This window comes from Trichosurus vulpecula, chromosome 8, assembly GCF_011100635.1.
Source record: "Trichosurus vulpecula isolate mTriVul1 chromosome 8, mTriVul1.pri, whole genome shotgun sequence".
Lineage (NCBI taxonomy): Eukaryota > Metazoa > Chordata > Mammalia > Diprotodontia > Phalangeridae > Trichosurus > Trichosurus vulpecula.
The window spans coordinates 184412817-184434632 of NC_050580.1; the positions used below are offsets into that span (position 1 = coordinate 184412817).

Below are 21816 nucleotides of genomic sequence, written 5' to 3' on the forward strand. Positions count from 1 at the left end.
AGGTAGTATCTGAGATCAAGTCCTCCTGGCTGTAAGTCCTGTACTCTATACAGGTATACTGTATAACAGAAGACTGAGAAGTTTTACAAGTGAAAATAAAAATAAAAGCTATTAGAAAGAGGATTAGCTGATGTGAAGGAAGTAATTCAGATTAAGGGATATGAGGCATCTGTGTATTTATTATAATACTAAAGTAAGAAAGATGGGTTCAAATATTCCTTCAGACACTTACTATCAGTGTGACCCTGAGCAAATCTCTTACCTTCTCTAAGCCTCAATATCCTTGTAGTTCTAAATCCTTCTAGTTCTAAATCCATGATCCTATGAATGTGGATTAAATCTATCAGGTGAGAAGCATCTTCTTCATGTACAAAGGATGGCATGTTACATGCATCAGTATTCAGTCATGGAATATTTACAATGGACAGTACAATCACATATAATGTCAAATAGAAATATCTATTATGGCACCATACATGAGAGGTAGAAGGCTGGGTAGGAGCACATCAGTTCTGTGAGCCCCTTTACAGAAAGTGAATCCATCTACTCCTTGGACATTAGCAAAAATAGACATACCATAGGAAGGCTAGGGAAAGACATAGGGAGGACACACAAGAGGTCTTTTATATATTGCACAATTATATATTGCTTTAAGGCTTGCTAAGCATTTTACAAATATTATCTTATTTTATCCTCAAAACAATCCTGGGAAGTAGCTACTCTTAGTATCCTCATTTTATAGATAGGAAACTGAGACAGGTAGAAGTTAAGGGATTTGCCACAGCTAGCTAGTGTCTGAGGCCAGATTTCAAATCTGTTTTTCCTGACTCCAGGTCTAGCACTCTCCCCGCTGAACCTTTGGTGCACAGATTACAAAGTATGTGTTTATATGTCTTTAACTTCTAATACTGCTGTGAATCAGCCCTTGTCTCAGATATAGTCTCTGTAAGCCTAAAAGCTTTATTTTCTTTAGATGCTCTTGTTCATTCTGTCCAATCATTCAAATCTTTTAAGACAAAGTCTGGGACTTCATAAGCTGGCTCCACAATCTTTTCATTGCCACTTTCATCTCCTTGTTTCTGAATGTGTAGATGGTTGGATTCAGAAAAGGGGTGATCACTGAGTCAAATATGGCAAGAAATTTGTCCAGTGACAATGTGGGGAATGGCCACACATAGACAAAGATGCATGGACCAAAGAACAAGATCACTACAGTGATATGAGCTGACAGTGTTGAGAGAGCCTTAGATGACCCACCAGAAGAGTGCTGTCGGACAGTGGCTAGAATGATGATGTAGGAGACGATCAAAATGAAGAAGGCACCGAGAGAGATGAACCCACTATTGGCAGTGACTAAGAACTGCAGCTTATATGTATCTGTGCAGGCAAGTTTTATGAACCGAGGAAGGTCACAATAAAAACTATCTACTGTGTTGGGACCACAGAAGGGCAACTTTATAACAAAGGCTAATTGAATCAATGAATGGATGAAGCCAATGATCCAGCCAGATATCAGAATACCAATGCAAATTCTCAGGTTCATGATGGTCAAGTAGTGAAGAGGCTTACATATTGCAATATAACGGTCAAAGGCCATAGCTATGAGGAGCACCATCTCTACACCACCTATGCAATGAATAAAGAAGATCTGAGAGACACAGCCTCCAAAGGAGATTAATTTGTGCTTCTTAAAAAGGTCACAAATCATTTTGGGGGTCACAATGCAGGAATCAATCATGTCAATGAAAGAGAGATTGGCCAGCAGGAAGTACATAGGGGAGTGTAGATGAGGCTCAGAGATCACTGTGAGCACAATTAGGAAGTTACCCAGCATGCTTGCCATATAGAATACAGAAGAGAATAGAAAAAGGAAAAGCTGTAGTCCCCAAGAATTGGTGAGTCCCATTAACACAAACTCATAAACCGCAGAGTGATTGGCTCCATCCATTGACTCAGTCAGCAGGGACAACTCTGAAGTTACCTGAAGGAAAGAGAGTGAAAAGAGAATCAGAAATATCTACACTAAGTGGGAATTCTAAATGAAGGAGATATGGTTGTGCCTTGCAAAACAAATATTCTTTAATAATGTTGGACTGGTGAGTATTTGTCAATACTATGGTCAGAGCAGATTTATTTTGCAACAGTTTACAAAACATTTTTTACATGATTATCTCATTTAATCCTTGCAACAACTCTAGCATACTACAATCTCCATTTTACAGATGAGAAAAATGAGGCTCAGAGAGGTTACTTGGTTTTCTCAAAGTCCCACAGATCTTCAGTGTTGTAGGGAGGATTTGAATTGAGGTTATATCCTGTTACTATTACTCTTCACACCAAACTGCCTCTCAACAAATGGAACTCAATTCACTCATCCCAAGCATGTCTCCTTATTATACCCACTACCACCTGATCATACACCTCAACTACTCCATGCCACTTAACAATAGAAACTTACCTCTCTGCTTGTGAGCAGGTTACTCCATGACAATAACTATGAATGCCATCATTAAAATTCATGGGTGACACCCATAGAGCAAAGCATAAAAACGACATGGATTCATCCATTTATGGACTGTTGGAGCTAGAAAGATCTTCCAATTCTTCTAATCCAACCTAGTCAGTTTACCGGTAAGGAGACTGACATTCAGAGAGTTTATCAGCAAAGTTGTTATAATGTGCTTATATCTTAACATACCTTTTAATATGATACAAAGGGATCCCATTATGCTTATTAATTAAATTTCCTTTTTTTTTGCAAGTAACTGTCCAGATGTTTTCTATCTATCCATCTCAGTATTTTTGTGACATATTTATTTGGCCTAACTTGATTAAATGGTTGTCTGAAACCATATTAAGGAGAGTACTCCTTTCAAATTTGAAATCCTCTCTGTTTAATCCATTGGCACTAAAAATGAGTATTCCTATTTATAGAAGAATATGTTCCCACGACTTCAACACTTGGTTTTCACCAAGTAAAACCTCTCAGTGGAAGATGTCTGTACATGTTGGGCACTGACTCACGGTAAAGTATAAAGCAATTGCCAAAGGTCCTCTTGCTTGTCTTCTTACCAGGTTTCCCATGCTTTCTGAAGCATGGATAAAGTAGGAATGGTCTGCATCCAGTCAAGGGCAAGCAATGCAGCTATAATACTAAACCTGCAGTCAGGAAGACATAGGTTTGAATCTTACCTCTGAACCTTAATATCTAAGTGACCACAAATAAGACCCCTTAACCTCAGATACCTTATCTGAAAAATAGGGATAATAGCATTTACATCACAGAGTTCTTCAGAGACTGAAATAAGATAGCATAGAAGCCATCAGAGATGATTTTCATTGGTATTGGAGTTCTTAATGAAGAAACTCCCTCTATCAATGAAGTAAGCACTAATTCTGTAATTTGAAGTTTTAGAGTTGCCTAGAACACTCAGAGTTTAAATGACTTGCTGAAGATCACCCCAGCAGTTTGTGTCAGAGGAGGTACTTGAACCCACGTCTTCTTTGTTCAGAAGCTGGCTCTCTATCTATTAGACCATGCTGCATCAACTACAACCTGTCACTCCTTTCCCACTACTACTCAAGTGTTGTATAAATGTCAGTTATTTTATTATATGTTATGTTAAATTATTATAGAGGTGTGTCCTCCAGGTTGAAGACCTATTTGGCATCTATCATATCTTTATGATATACTGACAATTTTTACCCCACCACCATTCAAGTGTTGGACAAATGTCAGCTATTATTAAAGCACCTGGGGGTGTATTGTCTAGGCTGGAGACCAGAAAGAATCCAGAGTAATCATGAAAAGTAGTGGACCAAACCAGAGGTGTCAAACTTGCAACCCACAGGCCCCCCAATTCCACCATTCGAAATCAAAATGTAATTAGGAAATGTTTAACAAAGCAAATAAAATACAACATACATTAATTTATGACTTTCTAAGTCAACATGCAGTTGACAGGGAGTGTTTGTATTTGACACCACTGGAACCAAAACCTTGAGATACAAAGAAAGGAAAAATGTTAAGTCTCATTTGGGAATTTAAAACAGATGAAAAAAAAAAGAGATACTAGTGGACCAAGGAAGTTGGGGGCAGAGACTGAAAGACAACTTGTGTAGCAAAGAAAGAGAGCCAAAGTAAGGAAAAGGGAAGAGAGAAAATGTGACAGAAAGTAGTAGGAGAAAGAGAAAGAAGGATTAAGTGAAATCAGAGAGGAAAATGTGGTTGTGTTATGTAGAAAATCAGGTGGCAGAAATTACTACTACTCTTTCCATGTTTTGATATGTAGTAGGAACTTAAGAAATTCTTTTTCATTCACTCAGGAGTATGAAGGTCTAATTTCAAGTTCACAATAAAACTTGAAACAATTTTTGTTGTTGTTGTTGTTCAATCATGTCTGACTCTTTATGACCCCACCTGGGGTTTTCTTGGCAAACATACTGGAATGATTTGCCATTTCCTTCTCCAGCTCATTTTACAGACAGGGCTAAGAGACTTATCCAAGGTCACAAAGCTCTGAGGCCAGATTTGAACCCGGGAAGATGAATCTTCTTGACTCCAGGCCTGGCATTCTATCCACTGCACCACCTAACTGCCCTACTAAAGCCTAAAACCAACCAGATTTAAAACATAAAAGAAAGAAAAATTTTCTGAAATCTTCCAAAATTCTCTAGTACTAATTCTCTCATTTGGTCAATCACTAACAATTACTTTATGCCATAGTAATAGCCTTTTACGCCATGCTATGTTCTTATGTCCTGTCTCCCCAATAAGGCTGCTCACAGATCCTTGAGGGCTGGGACTAGGTCTTTGTGCCTCCTCCAATACTAGCATGGTATTGTCCACATTAGTATGAAGTGAATATTGTACAATGACCAGATACAGCAAAAATAGAGGTAAAGAAAGGTCAAAGATGTGGAAGGAATAGCAAACACAGTCAGAATCAGAGAGAAGAGGGAGATGTATAGATGGAAAAGGACGATATAAATTCAAATGTCATCTCTCTCACCTGTTCTGTCACAACACAAAAGGTAGCAGCATGTTAAAGGGTGGGAAAGTTCAGAAAATTTAATCTCTTTCCTTATAGTATCTTTACCACCACCATAAGTTGCAGACTTTCGGAGGGAAGATCCAATTTCAAATATTCTGCCCTATTCATAAATTTAAAACCAAGTGTTAATCAGACATGTGTCCTAATTTGGGGATTAGGAAAATATTGTTCTCGTAAGTGTAATACTCTAAGCCCACTCTCAAGAAGGAGAAAGCATCATTTGTAGCTTTTCTGCTGTAGAAAAGTTACCAATTAACTGCATTAGTTTAGTGACCAAGTAAAGCTATGGAGATGTAACAATAGTCATTTTATGATCGGCGTGGCCTGGGATTTGTGTCATAATATTATATTAGTTTTCCCAAAAGTCAAAATGTTACAGACGTTGCTAGGCAATAGACAGAAAAGGAGTAAGGATGGAGAGAAGTGGCCCCTGTAGGCTGGGTGATTTTGTGCCCTGGTTCAAGGGAGGAGTTAGTTCATTTGATGTTAAATTAACCCTCCAAAATGGATAACCTAGGGAATTTGCCAAACTAATTGAGATACAAATTGAAGAAAGTGGCCCAAGACTCTTAATGGACATGAGATAGCTAAGAAGTGGCATTAAGGAGAGAATTTCCAGGGCCCTGCTGGCTACCAATTCTTAGTGACTAATAAAGATTAAGTAAAGCCTTCATACCTCCACATGCTAGGGACCGAAGCTCTCACTGAATGCAAAAAACTCAAGGACATTACCCCCTTCAAAGTTGACCAACCCTCAGGAACACAGGTAGCAATTCTAGAACAGTGGAGCATCTTTCACCGAAAATAGGCAGCCAAATATCTAACCACACCACTTACCCAATATAATCTCATTGTTTAAAATCTTGGGAAGGGAGGGAATGCATCCATGGGGAATCAGAGTTCCTGACCCTGCAAAGAAAATGAGGAGTGAGTACTTTGAATTGACAATTGAGGTTTGTAAACTTTCTCATATTCTTGGGAAGGAAAGAAAGAAAAAAAGAAAGGAAGGAAGGAAGGAAAGAAGGGAGAGGGAAGGAAGGGAGAGGGAAGGAAGGAAGGAAGGGAGAGGAGAGGAAGGAAAAAAGAGAAGGAGAGAGGAAGGAAAGAGTGAAAGGAGGGAGGGAGGGAAAAGAGAGGGAGGATGTAAAAAAGTGAGGGGAAGAAGGAGAATGAGAGGGATTGACAGAAGAAGGGGAGAGAATTATAAAGTAATGAAGAAGAGTGAAGATTTCTGTAGAGAACTAGGTGAGGTGAGAATGAAATTAAAGTTGGCCTTTTCTCTCAAAGTCTCCAAATTTAAAGTCTTTTTCTAGTGAGTTTTCACCCATTCATTCTCATTAATATGGTACAGTGTGAAGAGTACCAAATTTGAAGTCAGAGGACCTGAGTTCAAATCTCAGCTATGACACTAAATATCTGTGTGACTTTAGAAGTCACTTACATTTCCCTGGCTTCAGTTGCTCCTCTATAAAAGGAAGGATTTGGACTAGATGGCCCCCAAGGTCCTTGGAGCTTTAAATCTATGACCCAATCAAACTTTGCTTCTATCCCATAGATGACTGTAAGAAGAAAAAGAAAAGCTCATGCGGACATTGCTTGTGGATACACTGATCAGATTACATATCCCTCTTTAATCTGGAACATATATTCAATTGGGTTATCAGATAGCAGTTCCCAGATGTCTGGAAGAATTACCCTAGTACCAAGCCAGAAGGGAACATAGGAAGGTGGGAAGTTCTCCATGTTTTTGGAAGAACTATAGTTGGTGACTTTCTACTCATCCAAATCATGTGAATAGTCATATCGACTCAACAGGGCAGAGAACCTCAAAGGCTCCCACCCACAGTTATTAGGAAGGAAAAAGTAGATCCTTTTTTACAGGGGTGAGGTTTTCAGTATTCATCTAGAACTAGGGAAAGGGAAGAAAGCATTGGCCAGAAAATTAAGAAGAGTATCTCTTATGGTAGTGATCCCCGAATCCATCTGGTACCAAGATGAATTCTGGTAGTGTAGGGAGGGGGAAGGGTCAAAAGGGATTCTCCACTGGTGAGTCACATGTGACCAGAGCTTTGATTAACTGTGAGAGGCCTGGGGTAAAGTGCTAGATTTAGAGTCAAGAAAACCTGGGTTCATATTCATTCTCTTATCAACATGATGGTAAATGTTTAACAATTAGCTCTCCAGAAAAAATTAATAAATAAACATTTTATATTACATATATATGTGTGTATATATATATATATATATACACACATATGTAGATACCACACTTTTAAGTTTAATCTGACTTTTATAAGGTTTAAGTGATTAACCCAAGGTCACATGGCTAATAAGTGTCAAGTGCCAGATTTGAACTCCAGAGGCAATGTTCTATCCACTGCACCACCTAGCTGACCCTCTCTATCAATAAAACAATAAATCAAACATTGATTTGTAGTTTTTGTTGATTTTGGAGGCATAAATGTCCATAATGAAAATTTAATTATCAGCTCTCACAAACCAAGCTGGCTCCAGCATAACTCTGCCTCTGACACTTATTAGTAAACTGTGGGCAAATCACTGAACTTCTCTGAACTTCAAGAAGTCCTCTAAGATTTATCTAGTAATTTACAAATGGAGTATGATCTGCTCTGAGGGAGTTCCTATAAGGATAAAATCATGATCCTTGGCATAATGATGTATTTATTATATGGATTATAGGAATAGTCACTAAGTCAACTAAGTCATCCTTAAGACCCACCCAAGAAACTAATGTTATCTTAGTCTACAGAGGTCTTCTTGGGGGTCATGAACCCCTTTGGCTATCTGATAAACCCTTTGAACCTCTTCTCCAAATAATGTTTTAAAATGCATAAAATAAAATAGGTTAACACAGGAAATACAATTGAAATGCAATTACAAAAATTTTTTTTGTAATTATGTTCATGGCCCCTAAATTAATAATCCTTGCTTTAAGAAGAAGTCCAGTTCCATGGAAAACTACAATTTTCCTATGGGACTTTCAAATCCAATCAGGAACAAGAAAGGGACAGTGTCTTCTATATTTAATCTCTCTCCTCTGCCCAGGCAGGGATCTTCTTCAAAAAGGCCCTAGAAGGCAGCTAGGTGGCACAGTGAATAGAACACAGGCCCTGGAGTCAGGAGGACCTGAGTCCAAATCTGACCTCAGACACTTGACACACTTACTAGATGTGTGACCTTGGGCAAGTCACTAAACTCCAATTGCCCTGCCTTCCCCCCTCCAAAAAAAAATGACAAAAAGGCCCTAGAAGCCTTTTTGGTAGGTGTCAGGTTATAATAGTAGTAAGTGTCTGAGACCAGATTTAAACTTAGGAAGATGAATCTCCCTGACTCTAAGCCTGGTACCAGGCCCCTGTGTGGAGTATACCCTGACAGAAATGCAATGGACTCATGACTTTGAATGAGACATAACTTTCTAATATTATCAATATAAGAATTTGTTTTGCTTGATTAAGCATATTTGTTACAACAGTTTTGCTTTTCTTTTTTTTTTCTTCCTGGTGAGGAAGACTAAAAGTGAGGGAGAAAGGTTAGAGAGAAGGTTACCAAAAATAACTACATAAAAAGAGAACAGAAGAAAGGCAGGAAGGAATGACAAGTAGGACAGTTTTGAAAGTTACATGTTGAATTTATTATATACTTTAAAAAAAGAAACTTTATATAAAAATTTAAAGCTTCACGTACACTTCCCTCCTTCTGTTCTACAAGGCTTATTTTATTTGGTGTTTAAGTTCAGAATTAAAAAGTTAATCTTTAATTACAAAAAAGAAAAGAAAAACATTGCCCAACAGATCTGTTACTATTTGAAATCTGAGTGATGTGAATATTAATGAAGTACCAAATGCCATCAATATGGGGCTTCCAAACCTTTGCCCATAACTAGTTCTTTTTCTAAAATAGTATGGTTCTTTTCTTCAATGACAAGCTTATGGGAAAAGTACACAAAGTCCTGGTACAAAGAAAAGGATAATATGGCCTGACAAAGGACAGATCACCCATACAGTAACAATGTATGTTTTGGTCTCCACAATGAACTGTTTCTATACATTTGGGCATTTCCAGAAAGGGCTTGAGGTAATCAAATGTAATTTATGTTTCCAGTATCCATTATCTTACTGAGATAATTTCTGATGGCTCCACACTTGATGATTAAATTCCCTTTTCTATGTACTCCTACCTTGGGTTTTCGAATGCATGATGAAAAACCTCCAGACCTTACATGACCTTGTTTCCACATGTTCCTCACAACATCCTCCCATCCCAGACTAACTTACTTTCTAGCTCAAGAGAAAGAGTGCCAAACAACCAGGGGGTGACAAGCTGTCATTTGTTTCCACTTTGTGTTACACCCAAAATTCCCCCAAGATATGAGTATGGTGGTGTTCCCTGAATGGTGAATCCAATAAGAAGCTGGGACACAATGAATCAATAGAAATATAGATTTCAAGGGTTATCTTATCGCCCATTTCAGAAGCCATGGAAGTAGAAGAAAAAAAGAGTTAGAATAGGTAGAGTTTAGGTTTTGCATATGTTCCAACATTGGCTGCTATGGTCCTGTGGCTGCTTTAGCTCTATAAGGATACATTTTTGTCAGGTATTATTTAATATTTTTCATGAATTTTTAAAACTCCTTCTTATAACATAATCAAGTTTTGTATACCTCTTTTATAATTCTTATTTGAGTATTAAATGCATGAAATACTAAACTACCTTTAGGTATATCTTTTTGTATACTTAAAATGGTCATTAGGGCAGAGAACTGGTTGTTAATTTATTTGAATCCCACCACTTATCCAAACCCCTCATTTTATATATGAGGAAACTGAGGCACAGAGAGGTTGGATGACTTGACCATTTAGCAATTGTCCTAAATGGGACTTAACCTACATCTTCCTGAATCCAAGTCTAACAATCTACTCACTACTCCACTCTGATCTATGACCCCATGATCAAAATTGAGATTGTAGACACGTTGTTGGACTAGTGGACGCTGATTATATTTCTGTTTTCAACTACAATATCTAACCATTTTACTAGGTCAATGCAATGAATCATTAACTCTGGATAGGAGCCACATTCTGGTATCCTTGTTAGGGTATTGTAATCCCAGAGACAGTAGAGAGAATTTGACTGGCATAATCAGATAGACAGTCCTGGTATGAATTTGAATACAGCATTAGAATAACTGATCTCATCCTTGTGGGGGTGACCTGTAGCAATATGGTCATAACATCACAGACCAAAACACATGACCCAAGGAAAACAATAAGATCTTGCACCCTTAGACTGACTCTCCCAGAAGATTGAAAGTCAGTTGCCTACACAAACCCAGAAAAGAACCACAGGCCACCAGGATTGTGCCACTATACCATGGAGTCATTGCTATTAAGCTCACCAAGCCTCTGCTCCTACACTTTCCACATACATAATGTATCTTCCCACCATCACGAAAAGTGAACAAACATTTTTAAGCACTTGCCAGGCACTATGCTAAATTCTAGGAATACTAAAACAAGCAAAAAGATAGTCCATGCCCTGAAGGAATTTCTGTTCTAATGAGGGAAGATAACACATAAGAGGTTACAAAAGGGAAAAGAGGGGAATATATATCCATAAATAAGCATGAGAAGCAGAGTCAAGAGAGATTTTTGAGATGTCTGTCCTGGGCGCTTCCTCAAAATGGAGATTGTAGAAGGAACTCAGCAATGGAAGAAAGGAGCCAAGGGTGGAGGGATCTTGCAGAGTGAGAAGATGGCTCAGGCATGGTGCAGAAGAGTCAGAAGCACAGCCAGGAGATGAGTGAAATACACTACTACTGTTTCTACCACATTCTCTGCATAAAGTATGCCTTCATATCAAGTTTCTGATAAAAAGTGAATTAAGCAGAGGAAAGAAAATAGTGTACACAATGATTGTAATTATATAAGCAGAAAGAACAATCACCATAAAATAATCAAAAATAAATATTGCAAAATCATAAAGGCTAAGTTTTGCCCCAAAGAAGAGATATAAGAAGAAACCTACCCAAGTCTTTTGTAAGAGGTCGTGAGTGGGGAGGAGGGAGAGGTCCATGGGTTTGGAACATTGCCTACATTTTCAGCTTTTTCACATATTGATCATTTTGTACTCTTTTAAAAAAATTCTTCTCTTTCTTCTAAAAAAATATTAATGGAGAATGGTTCTCTGGAACAGGAGGAGGACATGGGGAGATTTAAGCCATATAAAAAGAAGCATTATCAATAAAAATTTATTTTTAAAAATCCATGCTTCAGCTTTCAAGTATTTCAGTCTATGTTGTTAAAACTGGTGGCAGAAATTTAACACGGGGAAATAAAACTGTATAACACAATTCTATCCTTGTAACTTAGGAATACCTTTCATCTAGAAGCATTATCATATCATCCAACTTTATTACTAATGTCTTGGACAACAGAATTAGACTTCCTCCAAAAAACCAATGACCCCACTATCTTCCAGACTTTCTGACACTCTCAGATATTTTCACATATTCTTACCTTTGCCTACTCCTGATCCTCCCTTCTCACTTTCTTCCAAAGGACAGAACTCATATACGAAAACTAATTGTAATGGCCAGGGAAGCTCAAGAAATGCCTCAGCCCTCTCTAGATAATCAGAGACAATGAAGAGTACTTCAAAAAAAAATGGAAAAACATCTTCAATGAGAAAAGAAAGAAGAAAAAAGATCCAAAAAGGGATATAATGGGCTGGAGGGCCAAAGAATGTGACAATGAGGATGATGGGAAGAAGACTCCCTGACACTGAAAGCTAAGAAAGAGTTTGGAATGAAGATTGGAATTTCTAGAGAGGAGGGAGTTGGAACCTCAGAGGAGAAAAGAACTGTTTCCTTCATAGGAATGATTATGATTCCACTTGGTCTGTCAGTTTAAAGATGATGTGAATGTAGAGCATAGCACAAAGACTGGAGAAAATTTGCTGTCAGTGCCACCCTGAGGTAGAGCATGATGCCATTTGGCTCTACCTAGGGATGTTTGTTTCTATGCCTTTCTGCTCTCCTTCATTTGCATGGAGGACCATCTTAGAGTTTAAGAAACTAGAAGAAAGGGGGTTAGAGCTTCTGTTTGTTTGAAAGGGAAGATCCTAAAAATAATTCTGAAGGGGTAAAATTTGCCAATAAGGCATTAAATGGGAGTTAAAAAGAGCTTCCTAGTTCTCAGAACAAATTTGGGGGCAGGTACACACCCTCTCTGTGGTGTTTAGAAAGTTAAAGTTAAAAAAGAGGAGAGATTTTAATGTAGTATAGCAGTTCTCAAAATGGGTCTAAGGATCCCTGAGATCCTTCCAGGTGTCTATAAAGCTAAAACCATTTTCAAAATAATACTAAGACATTTTAATTTCTAATGTAAATATTAATAGATAAAACCCACATAAACAAAAGCTCATTGGGGGAGAGGTCCTCAATAACTTTTAACCCTGTGAAGGGGTCCTGATACCAAAAAGTCTGAGAATTACTGGTGTAGTAGAGAAAGCACCAGACTTGAAGTAGGAAGACCTGAGTTTAAAATCCCACCCCAAACCTGCCAAGTCACTTAAACTCTCTGTGCCTCAGTTCCTACATCTATAAAATGAGGGGGTTGGACTTGCTGTCCTTCAAGGTCCCTGCCAAGTGTAAATCAAGAGCCTGTTGTTCTTTTAGAGCAGGTCCTATACTGCAGATATTATCAGGAATGTTCATGCATAGAAGGAACTGACTGGAAAGGTAAATACAATAAAAATGTTTTGGGAGTGGTAGCTATATTGAAGGAAAAGGAGGATCAAAAAAGAGATAGGGCTGCTGCTTGAGATAGATGGGATCATTAACATGGACAATGGAAAGAAGACAGAACTTCTCAACTCCTATTTTAATTCCATTTTCTCTTCCAAGAAGAATGATCATGGATTGAAAAGAACAGAACAGAAATATCTAGTAGGTCATTGAAAACCAAGGTAAGTATGGAAGTAATAAAATGACTATGTGGGTCAACATGGACCTTTCCAGTCTGCTCCAGTTTCTGCTGGGTCAGATTCCCCATTGTCCACTCCTGCCTCTTCCACTAGGACAGCTAGGTAGCACAGTGGATAGAGCACTGGGCTTGAAATCAGGAAGATTCATCTTCATGAGTTCAAATCTAGCCTCAGGCACTTACCAGTTGTATGGCACTGGGTAAGTCACTTAACCTTGTTTGCCTCAGTTCCTCATCTGTAAAATGAATTGGAGAAGGAAATAGCTAACCACTCCAGTATCTTTGCCAAGAAAAGTCCAAATGGGGTCATGAAGAATCAGACACAACTGAACAACAACCTCTTCCACTATCACCAGCAACTTCAGAGCTGGGAGAAGTCTGGAATTAGCAACAGCTGACAAAGATCACTGGAGACCATCAAGAGGTACTCTTACTTTGAAACTAGTCTCCCTAACTTCATTACTATGCAGAGCTATGAAACAACTAAGTCAACTACAATGGCTTTTGGAATCATTAAAAATTTGGAATCAGCTGCAAAGGAGAATAATGATTCCAGCTGTCTCTCTGTCTCATCCCTGTCCCTACTCCTAGCTGAGGAATCCACAAATACCAAGAGTCTCAAGCAATGCTCCTAGCAGAGGATCCACTCTGTAGTGACAAGAGTCAGTCAAACTTTCATGATAGGGTTAGGGAAAAGAAAAAGGAAAATTACAGAATGAATTAGACAACAAAACCTAACAATGTATTGTTTATAAGAAAAAATTTGAAACAAAAAGATTCATTGAGTTAAAATGAGGTGTTGGAGTAGAATCTAATATTCCTCAGCTAAATCCAAAATAGATGGAAGAGAAAACTTGGTGTCAACTAAGACAACCATAAAAATAAATATGGTTAAGACAGAGAAAGTTGGAAAATACATCATGCTTAAAGGCACCACAAATAATAAAGTCAGTATTAAATGTGTATTAACTGGATAGCATAGCATCTAAGTACATAAAAATAACCAAGTGCATTATAAGACCCAAATAGTAAATCATAGGAGGTTTCAATATGCCTCTCTCAGACTCCAATAAATTCAACAGAAAAATAAACAAAAAATGAAAATCTGAATAGAATATTAAAAGATATTAGATATGTTAAACTTGATGATTACTAAGTGGACACATGAAGTGGTGTTACTATTTTATAAAATTGTACAGAACCTTCATAAGAATTAACCACACCACAAGGAAAAGAGAACTCAAGTATAAATTCAGAAAGGCAGTAACAATAGGGGAACTTCTAATAAGGAACTCCCTCTACCACTGCAGATCACCACTAGCTCTGCAAATTATAATCTTTGTGAGTTTCCTGGGACACTGATGGGTTAGTCAACTTGCCCAGAGTTACATACCTAGTATATATGAGGGATAAGCTTCAAACACAGGTCTTCCTGATTCCAAGGCCAGCTCTCTATCTGTCTATAGATACTCTGCCATTTCTCAACAAACTTTAACACAATAAAAATTAAAATAAATAAGAGAAATGTAAATAAAGGAATCAGATTTAGATGTAAACTAAATAACGTCATTTTAAAGATAGAACAAACTATAGAAATAAAATATGCTAAATGATATTACAAAAAGAAGAAAACATTCCAAAACTTATGGGATGCCATCTTCACAGAAATAAAGGTAAAATAGAGAGGTATTCATTGTCCATGTCAAAGTATTGACAATATATAATACAAATTACAATACAACCCAAATGAATATATAGTCAGATATATTCTGATAAAAGCCTGGTCTCCAAAAAATATAGAAAATAGACACAAATGTGTGACATAGCTTCATTTCCCAATAAATTTGTGGACCAAAAATATTAACAAGTAGTATGCCTTAAAATGGTCAAAGACAATACGAAAGTTTCCATATATACCAAAGTATTCATAACATTACTTTTGTTGTAACAAACCACTATCAGCAAAGTTATAGCACATTGGATCATACCACTATAAATTTAGACCTGAAAAGGACCTTAAATGTCATCAATTCCAGCCATTCATCTTATAGACTAGTCAACTGAGGCCCCAAGAGTTGAATTGACTTGCCCAGGGCCATACATGAGGCAAAATGTTTGAAGTGAATGCCTGACTCATACCCGGGTATTCTTCTCTCTGAGTTCCAAATAATCCACACTTTCACATTTGGTTAGGGAGTATATGAATAGATTATTGTATGTGAATATGATGGAATATTATTGCTCTGTAAGAAACAATGAATATGAAAAATTGAAAGAAACAGAGGAAGATATATGAATTATTACAGAGTGAAAAAAGCAGAAGCAAAAAGATAATATCCATAATAAGTACTAGAATATAAACGAAAACACAACAGAAAGGAATGTCTCAAATGAAATTTAATGGCCAATACTGATTCTAGAGGTCAAGTCAATAAACCAATAAAGAAACATTTATAAAGTGCTTACTATGTATCAAGCAAGCAGGTAGATGACTCAGTGGATAGAGCACTGGGCCTGAAATCAGGAAAGATCTGAGTTTAAATCTGGCCTCAAATACTCACTAGCTGTGTGACCCTGGGGAAGTCACTTAACCTTTGTTTCCTTTAATCTACTGGAGAAGGAAATGGTAAACCACTCCTGTATCTTTCTCCAGAAAACTCATGAAGAGTAGGACACAACTGAGCAACCACAATGTGTGGGGTGGCGAGACCACCCAAGTACCCCAATAATTCACAGAGTCTTCTCAGGTAGGGACAGAAAAGGAATTACTTTTATTTTACAAACCTCAAGAGAATTGGGTGTCACCTCCACTGGGACAAACTAGTGGAGGGAGGCGGATCACAAAGGCAAAGCACCAACATATATCTTATGCAAAAGAATTTCCACCCACCACTATCCCTCCTCTCCATTAGCTGGGAGGCTTTACAATCTAGGTGGGAAAAGCTAGGCAAAGAACCAGGTAATCAAACACAGCCAATCCAAATCACATAAGGTAAAGAGGAGGTATGAGGAAAAAAAGGCGGGGGCGGGGGGGGGGGGGGGGGGGGGGAGGCTTCCAGGAGCTGGGAAGGTACAATTGATATGCAGTTCTTTAGTCCTTATTTGGTAACCACTAAGTGTCTAGTACCCAGGGAAAGAGGGAGAGGCACTTACTGCCCCAGGCTCCGAATTCCTACAAGGTCAAACCCTGAGTCCATTCCATCTTCTCATTGCCCCTGCTTATTCCAGAAATAATTCTTATATTTTCTCTCTCTGTGAAGTCTTCACAAGAATTATCCCCCACTCAATAGCATGTATCAAGCACTGTTGTAAATACTGGGAATACAAAGTAGAAAAGTGAAAAGGTCCCTGTCCCCAAGGAACTTGCATTCTACTGAAGTAGAGAACATGTACATAGATAGGTAAATAAAAATAGATTCAAAGCAGATGAAAGGGAGGAGACATTAGCAGTGAGGGATCCAAAAAGGCTTAAGATAGAATTGGGACTTGAGTCAAGTCTTGAAAGAAATCAGGATTACTAGGAGGCAGAAGTGAGGAGGGGGAGTATACACTAAGAATGGGAGCAGTCTGTGGAAAGGTAGAGAGGTGGGTGAGGAATGGCAAGAAGGCAAGATCAGCTGGACCACAGAGCACATGGGTAATAAGACCAGAAAGGTAGGCTTGGGGCAGGTTATGAAGGGCTTTAAATGACCACAGAGGAGAGTACATTTGATCCTGTCAGGATCCCCATGCCAAGACCATCCCTCTCTTTTTACTGTGAGACAGTTTGTTTTCCAGAGCTCAGGCCTAGCAGGCAAGCTGTACTCCGAGCTTGGCACAATAACAATCCTTTGCCCTCACCCTCTGGATGAACCCAGACACAGCAAAATCCCAGAATTGTTTCATACCAGCACCAGGTAGTTCCTGAGCTCAGACAAGTACCTGAAGAAACCACATTCCAGTCATGAAGCCCTGCTATGAATCAAACTGGTCTTGTTGTTGTTACCCCTCTTTGTCCAGGCACTAGCTCGCTGCATAGTCATTGGTGTATACACTGAGATTTGCCCATGCTAAAATGGGTCGCCTTGGTATCAGAGGAGGCCCAGCACATGCATCTAGTTTCTCTCTTCCAAAGGAATAAAGAAAATTTTTTGCTTATGACCACTGTTGGTTCTATTTTTTAATTTTGTTTTCATTTTATTATATTTCTTAGAGTTAACTGTGGTTGTGATAATCTGTCTGATATTTTCAGAATTAACTGTGATCATGAGAACATGTGTGAGCTCTTCAGTGTTTTCAGAGTTGACTGTGGTTGTGATAACCTATGATATTTTTTTCCAAGTTGAAGCAGTTATATAACATTTATTTTCAGAGTTGACAATCCTAGAGCAAGACATTAAAATTTGCTAAGGGGAAATCTGACATGTTCAAATCTGAACTTTTAGAAAATTGTGTTGGCAGTTATGTGAAGGATGGATTGCAAAGGGAATACACTTGAATGAAGCAAGGAGACCAATTAGGAGGCTATTTCAGTAGTCCAGGTAAGAGTTGATAAGGGTCTGAAATAGAGTTGTACCTCTGTGAGTGGTGAGAAAGTGGTGGATTTGATCAATATCAGGAAGGTAGAAAATACAAGATTTACAACTAATTCTATACATAGGGTGAAATAGGGTGAGGAATTGAGGATGACACCAATAATGAAAATCAGAATGGCTAAAAAGATAATGATACCTTCTAAAGGAATGGGGAATTTGAGAAGAGGCATGGCTTTTGGGGGGAAAGTTAATGAGTTCTATTTTAAACATACTGATTTTTGCATGCCTATGGTATCCAGTTTGAAAAGTGCAATAAGCAGTTAGTGACGTGGGATTGGAGCTAAGGAGAGAGACTATGAATGGATATATAGAACTGGAATCACCATATGGAGATGAAAATTGAAACCATGGGAACTGAGGTGTTCACTGAAAGAATGTATAGAGAGAAGAGAAGACCCAAAACAGAGAATTAGGGCATACCAATAGTTGATAAGGTAATAGTAGCAGCAGCAGCAGCAGTAGTAAAGGAGTAGTACTAGTACTACTCCCACTACTACTACTAGTTAAAAGCATTTAGGTAACACTTTAAGGTTTACAAATTACTCTTAAAATATTGTCTCATTTTATCCTCATGACTCTGGAAGGCACATACTACTATTCCTCATTTTACAGATAAGTAAACCAAAACAGAAGTTAAGTAACTTGACCTGGTTCACACATAAGTGTCTGAGGCCAGATTTGAACTCAAATCTTCCTGACTCCAAATCTAGCCCTCTATCTCCTGAGCCACCTAGCTGTCTTAATCTGTTAGTGATATATTTAGTAATCCAGCATAGAAAACTGAAAAAGGAATGGTCAGACAAGTGGGAGGAGAACCAAGAAAGATCAATGTCTCAAAACCCCAGAAAGGAGAGAGTAGCCAGAAGGTGAAGGGATCACAATTCTCAGGCAACAATTTGCCTCTAAGAACATGAAGCGATGGCATCTTGAGGGAGTCAGAGAACCTCAGAGAGCTCACTTTTCTCCCAAGCAACACAATTACCTAGAAGTTTAAAAGAAAAAAACTTACAGAAAATATTTCCGTAGTAGCAAAGGCAGCTGATTAGCAGCACTGGAGAGTAGTGACCAAGTGATGCTACTAAGGACAGCAGTTGCCAATGGGATATCAGTATGTGGTGGGAATTGTCTTAGAGAGTCATGTTGATTCTCACAGGGTAACCAAGGGAGAAAATGTTAACAGGTCACTTGGGGAATGACATCTTTGGTAAATTACCTTTTTATCATTCTCTTTACCTTCTTAGAATTATCTATTTAGTCCTTAAAGTAACATGGGGGGGTGGGGAAATACCACTATGCTCACAAGAGATTAAAGGAAAAACATAGACACTGCCTTGAATTTGTATTGCTAATTAACAATGACCAATCCAGGCAGAAAAAACAAGGAAGTTTCAGATTTGAAAAAAGTACCTATTGCAGAACTACAACATGGCTTCAAAGGCTACCAAAGACATCTAAATAAGTGGAGTCTACCAAGACAGTTGGTGGCTTTATCTTTCACTACCTTCATCAACAGAGAGTAGAAAGAGGAAAAGAAGAAGTAATAAACAGGCAGCTGGGAGAGATGGCCCCAAAATCCCCATGAGTGAAGAAAAGAAAAATTTCCTTAGCCCATTTGCCCATAGAGACAGCATTTGAAGATGAAGCAAATATGCACCGCTTATAAAATAATAGTAGGCTTATATTAATAGAAATATGAACCTAAATCAAAACATTACTGAAAGGTTAATTTACAATTGGAACAATGTTATCAGTGGGGATTCTTGTTTTAGAGAACTCAAATGGCGATTCCAACCATAAAAAGAAGGACAATCTTGAAATAATAATAATAGCTCACTTTGGTTGGGACGAGTCTGGGCCTCGGAGTTCATTTGGAACTCCCAGTGAGAAAACTCACTCTGTATTTATAGAGCACTTTATATTATATACTATATAGCACTTATAAAGTTTTCAGATTTATATCTCCTTAGATTTTCGCAATACAGTGAGGGAGGTGCTATTATTCCCCTGTTACAGACAAAGAAACTGAGGATCTCAGAGATAAAGTGACATAACCATGCTCTAATATTCACTGAAGTCTTCCTGACCTCAAATCTATCACTCTAACCCATTAAACAAATAATGTTCAAAACTAGTCAGTGTCAGTGAAACAAAATAATAGGATTATTACGGTATCATAAGATCAGAGATTAGAAGGTGGAAGGGATATTAAAGGTCATCTAATTGAATCATCTCATTTTATAGATGAGGAAACTGAGGCCCAGAGTGGTTCAAATGCTTTGCTCAAGAAAATATAGGTATTAAAAGACAAAACAGCATTTGAACTGAGGTCCTCTAACTTCAGATCTGGTGGTCTTTTCACTACACCTCAAGGAATATTCAAATAATCCCTAGTTGGAACTTTTAATAAAGCTGGAGGGCAGCTAAGTAGTAAAGTGGTTAGAGTGCTTGTCTTGGGGTCAAGAAAAACTGAGTTCAAATCCAGCATCCAACACGTACTAGCTATATGACCCAAATTACTTAAATATATACTAAATTTATTACAAAAAATAAGTACTATATGACCCAAATTACTTAAACTGTTTCCTCATCTATAAAGTGGGGATAGTAATAGCATCTGCCTCCCAGGATTATTGTGAGGATAAAATGAGGTAACATTTATAAAGTGCTTAGGACAGACAGTGACTGGCTTATACTAGACCCTATAAAAATGTTAGCTATTATTATTTGTTTTACAGGCAAGATGTGGCACCTAAATGGCAATATGAGTCACTGGACTTTTCCATGCTCTTCCCAAGTTGGTTTTATGGTAAAAATTGTACTCTGTAGTCTGGTTTTATCATCACTTAATGGTTTGGCTTTCAAGGCCAGCCACAAAGAAGCTGGTTGTTCCTTTCAGAGAACTAGAATGTCATTTCCCAAAATTAATACCAGAGGAAAAGGGGTATCTCATAATGCACATAAATAAAAGTATATTATGGCTAATGGTGAAATGAAGGAAGATCTCTGATAGTAGCCTAGCTACATTCCTAAAGGCATAGATTTTGTGTCAATAATTCTGTACTCTGTGATGGGCAGCTGGGTGGCAATGGAGAGAGTGCTAGGCCTGAAGGCAGGCCTCATCTTCCTGATTAAGCACTTATTATGTGATAAGCACCTCTTAACATACTGCCTGGTACAAAAATAGGAACTTATTGACTAAGTGGCCTGAAGGCAGAAAGACTCACCTAAATGAGTTCAAATCTGGCATCAGAAACTTACTAGCTGTGTGGCTCAGGCATGTCTCTTAACCCTGTTTGCATCAGTTTTCTCATCTGTAAAACTAGCTGAAGAAGAAAATGATGACTCACTCTAGTGTCTTTGTCAAGAAAACACCAAATGTGGTCACAAAAAGTCAAACATGACTGAAACATCTGAACAAAGCTCTGTGATGACCAGACCACATCCATAATAACATCTTCAGGTTTGAATTTCTCATTTCAGAAGGGATCTAGGCAAGCTGCAGCTGGTGCAAAAGGTAGAGGACTAGACAGTGTGGTGTTTAATTTAAAGGCAAAAAAAATTAAGGAGAGATAATAGTCTTCAAGTATTTTAAGAGCTGTCATGGCTTCTATTTTCCTCCAGAGAGTATTTTTAGGAGCAATGAGTGAAAGTTGTTGAATACAAGATTTAATTTCAATGTAAAAAAGTACATTTTCACTAGAAAATCAGTCCAAAAGTGGGATAGGGCAGCCTGAAGAGCCAGTGGGTTTCCAATCACCAGAGGTTTTAAGTCGAGGTCAGATGATTGCTTGTTTGAGATGTTGCCAAGGAGATACTTGGATCTGTATGGATTAGACAAGAGGACAGGGCAGTGCAAAGAGTAACTAGAGGAGTCAGAGAAACTGCACCCTGGCTCCGTGCCTTACCACTCATGTGACCTGGAGCAAGTCATCTCATTTCTCTGGGCCTCAGTTTCCTCATCTGTAAAATGATGTGGTTCAACCAGATGATCTTATGGGTGCCCTTCCAGCTCTAAATCCATGATCCTCTGATCCCCGGAGATCATTTTAATTTGCACATTCTGTTACACAACCCTTAAATCAATCAATCAATCCAGTATATTCCCTAGGTCATGCATTTATTGGCACATATTTTAAAACAGATTAGCAACCTTTCACTTTAACCAAGGTACTGAATCATCCAATC

General features: G+C 38.1%; 1 protein-coding gene across 1 annotated transcript; it reads right to left on the reverse strand.

Annotated features, from left to right (window-relative positions):
* Positions 1–1009: 1009 nt before the first annotated feature.
* Positions 1010–1969, reverse strand: LOC118828646 (olfactory receptor 4F3/4F16/4F29-like). The gene has a single exon (XM_036735456.1). It carries the CDS (start codon positions 1946–1948, stop codon positions 1010–1012), a length of 939 nt encoding a protein of 312 aa, XP_036591351.1. The 5' UTR covers positions 1949–1969.
* Positions 1970–21816: the final 19847 nt, after the last annotated feature.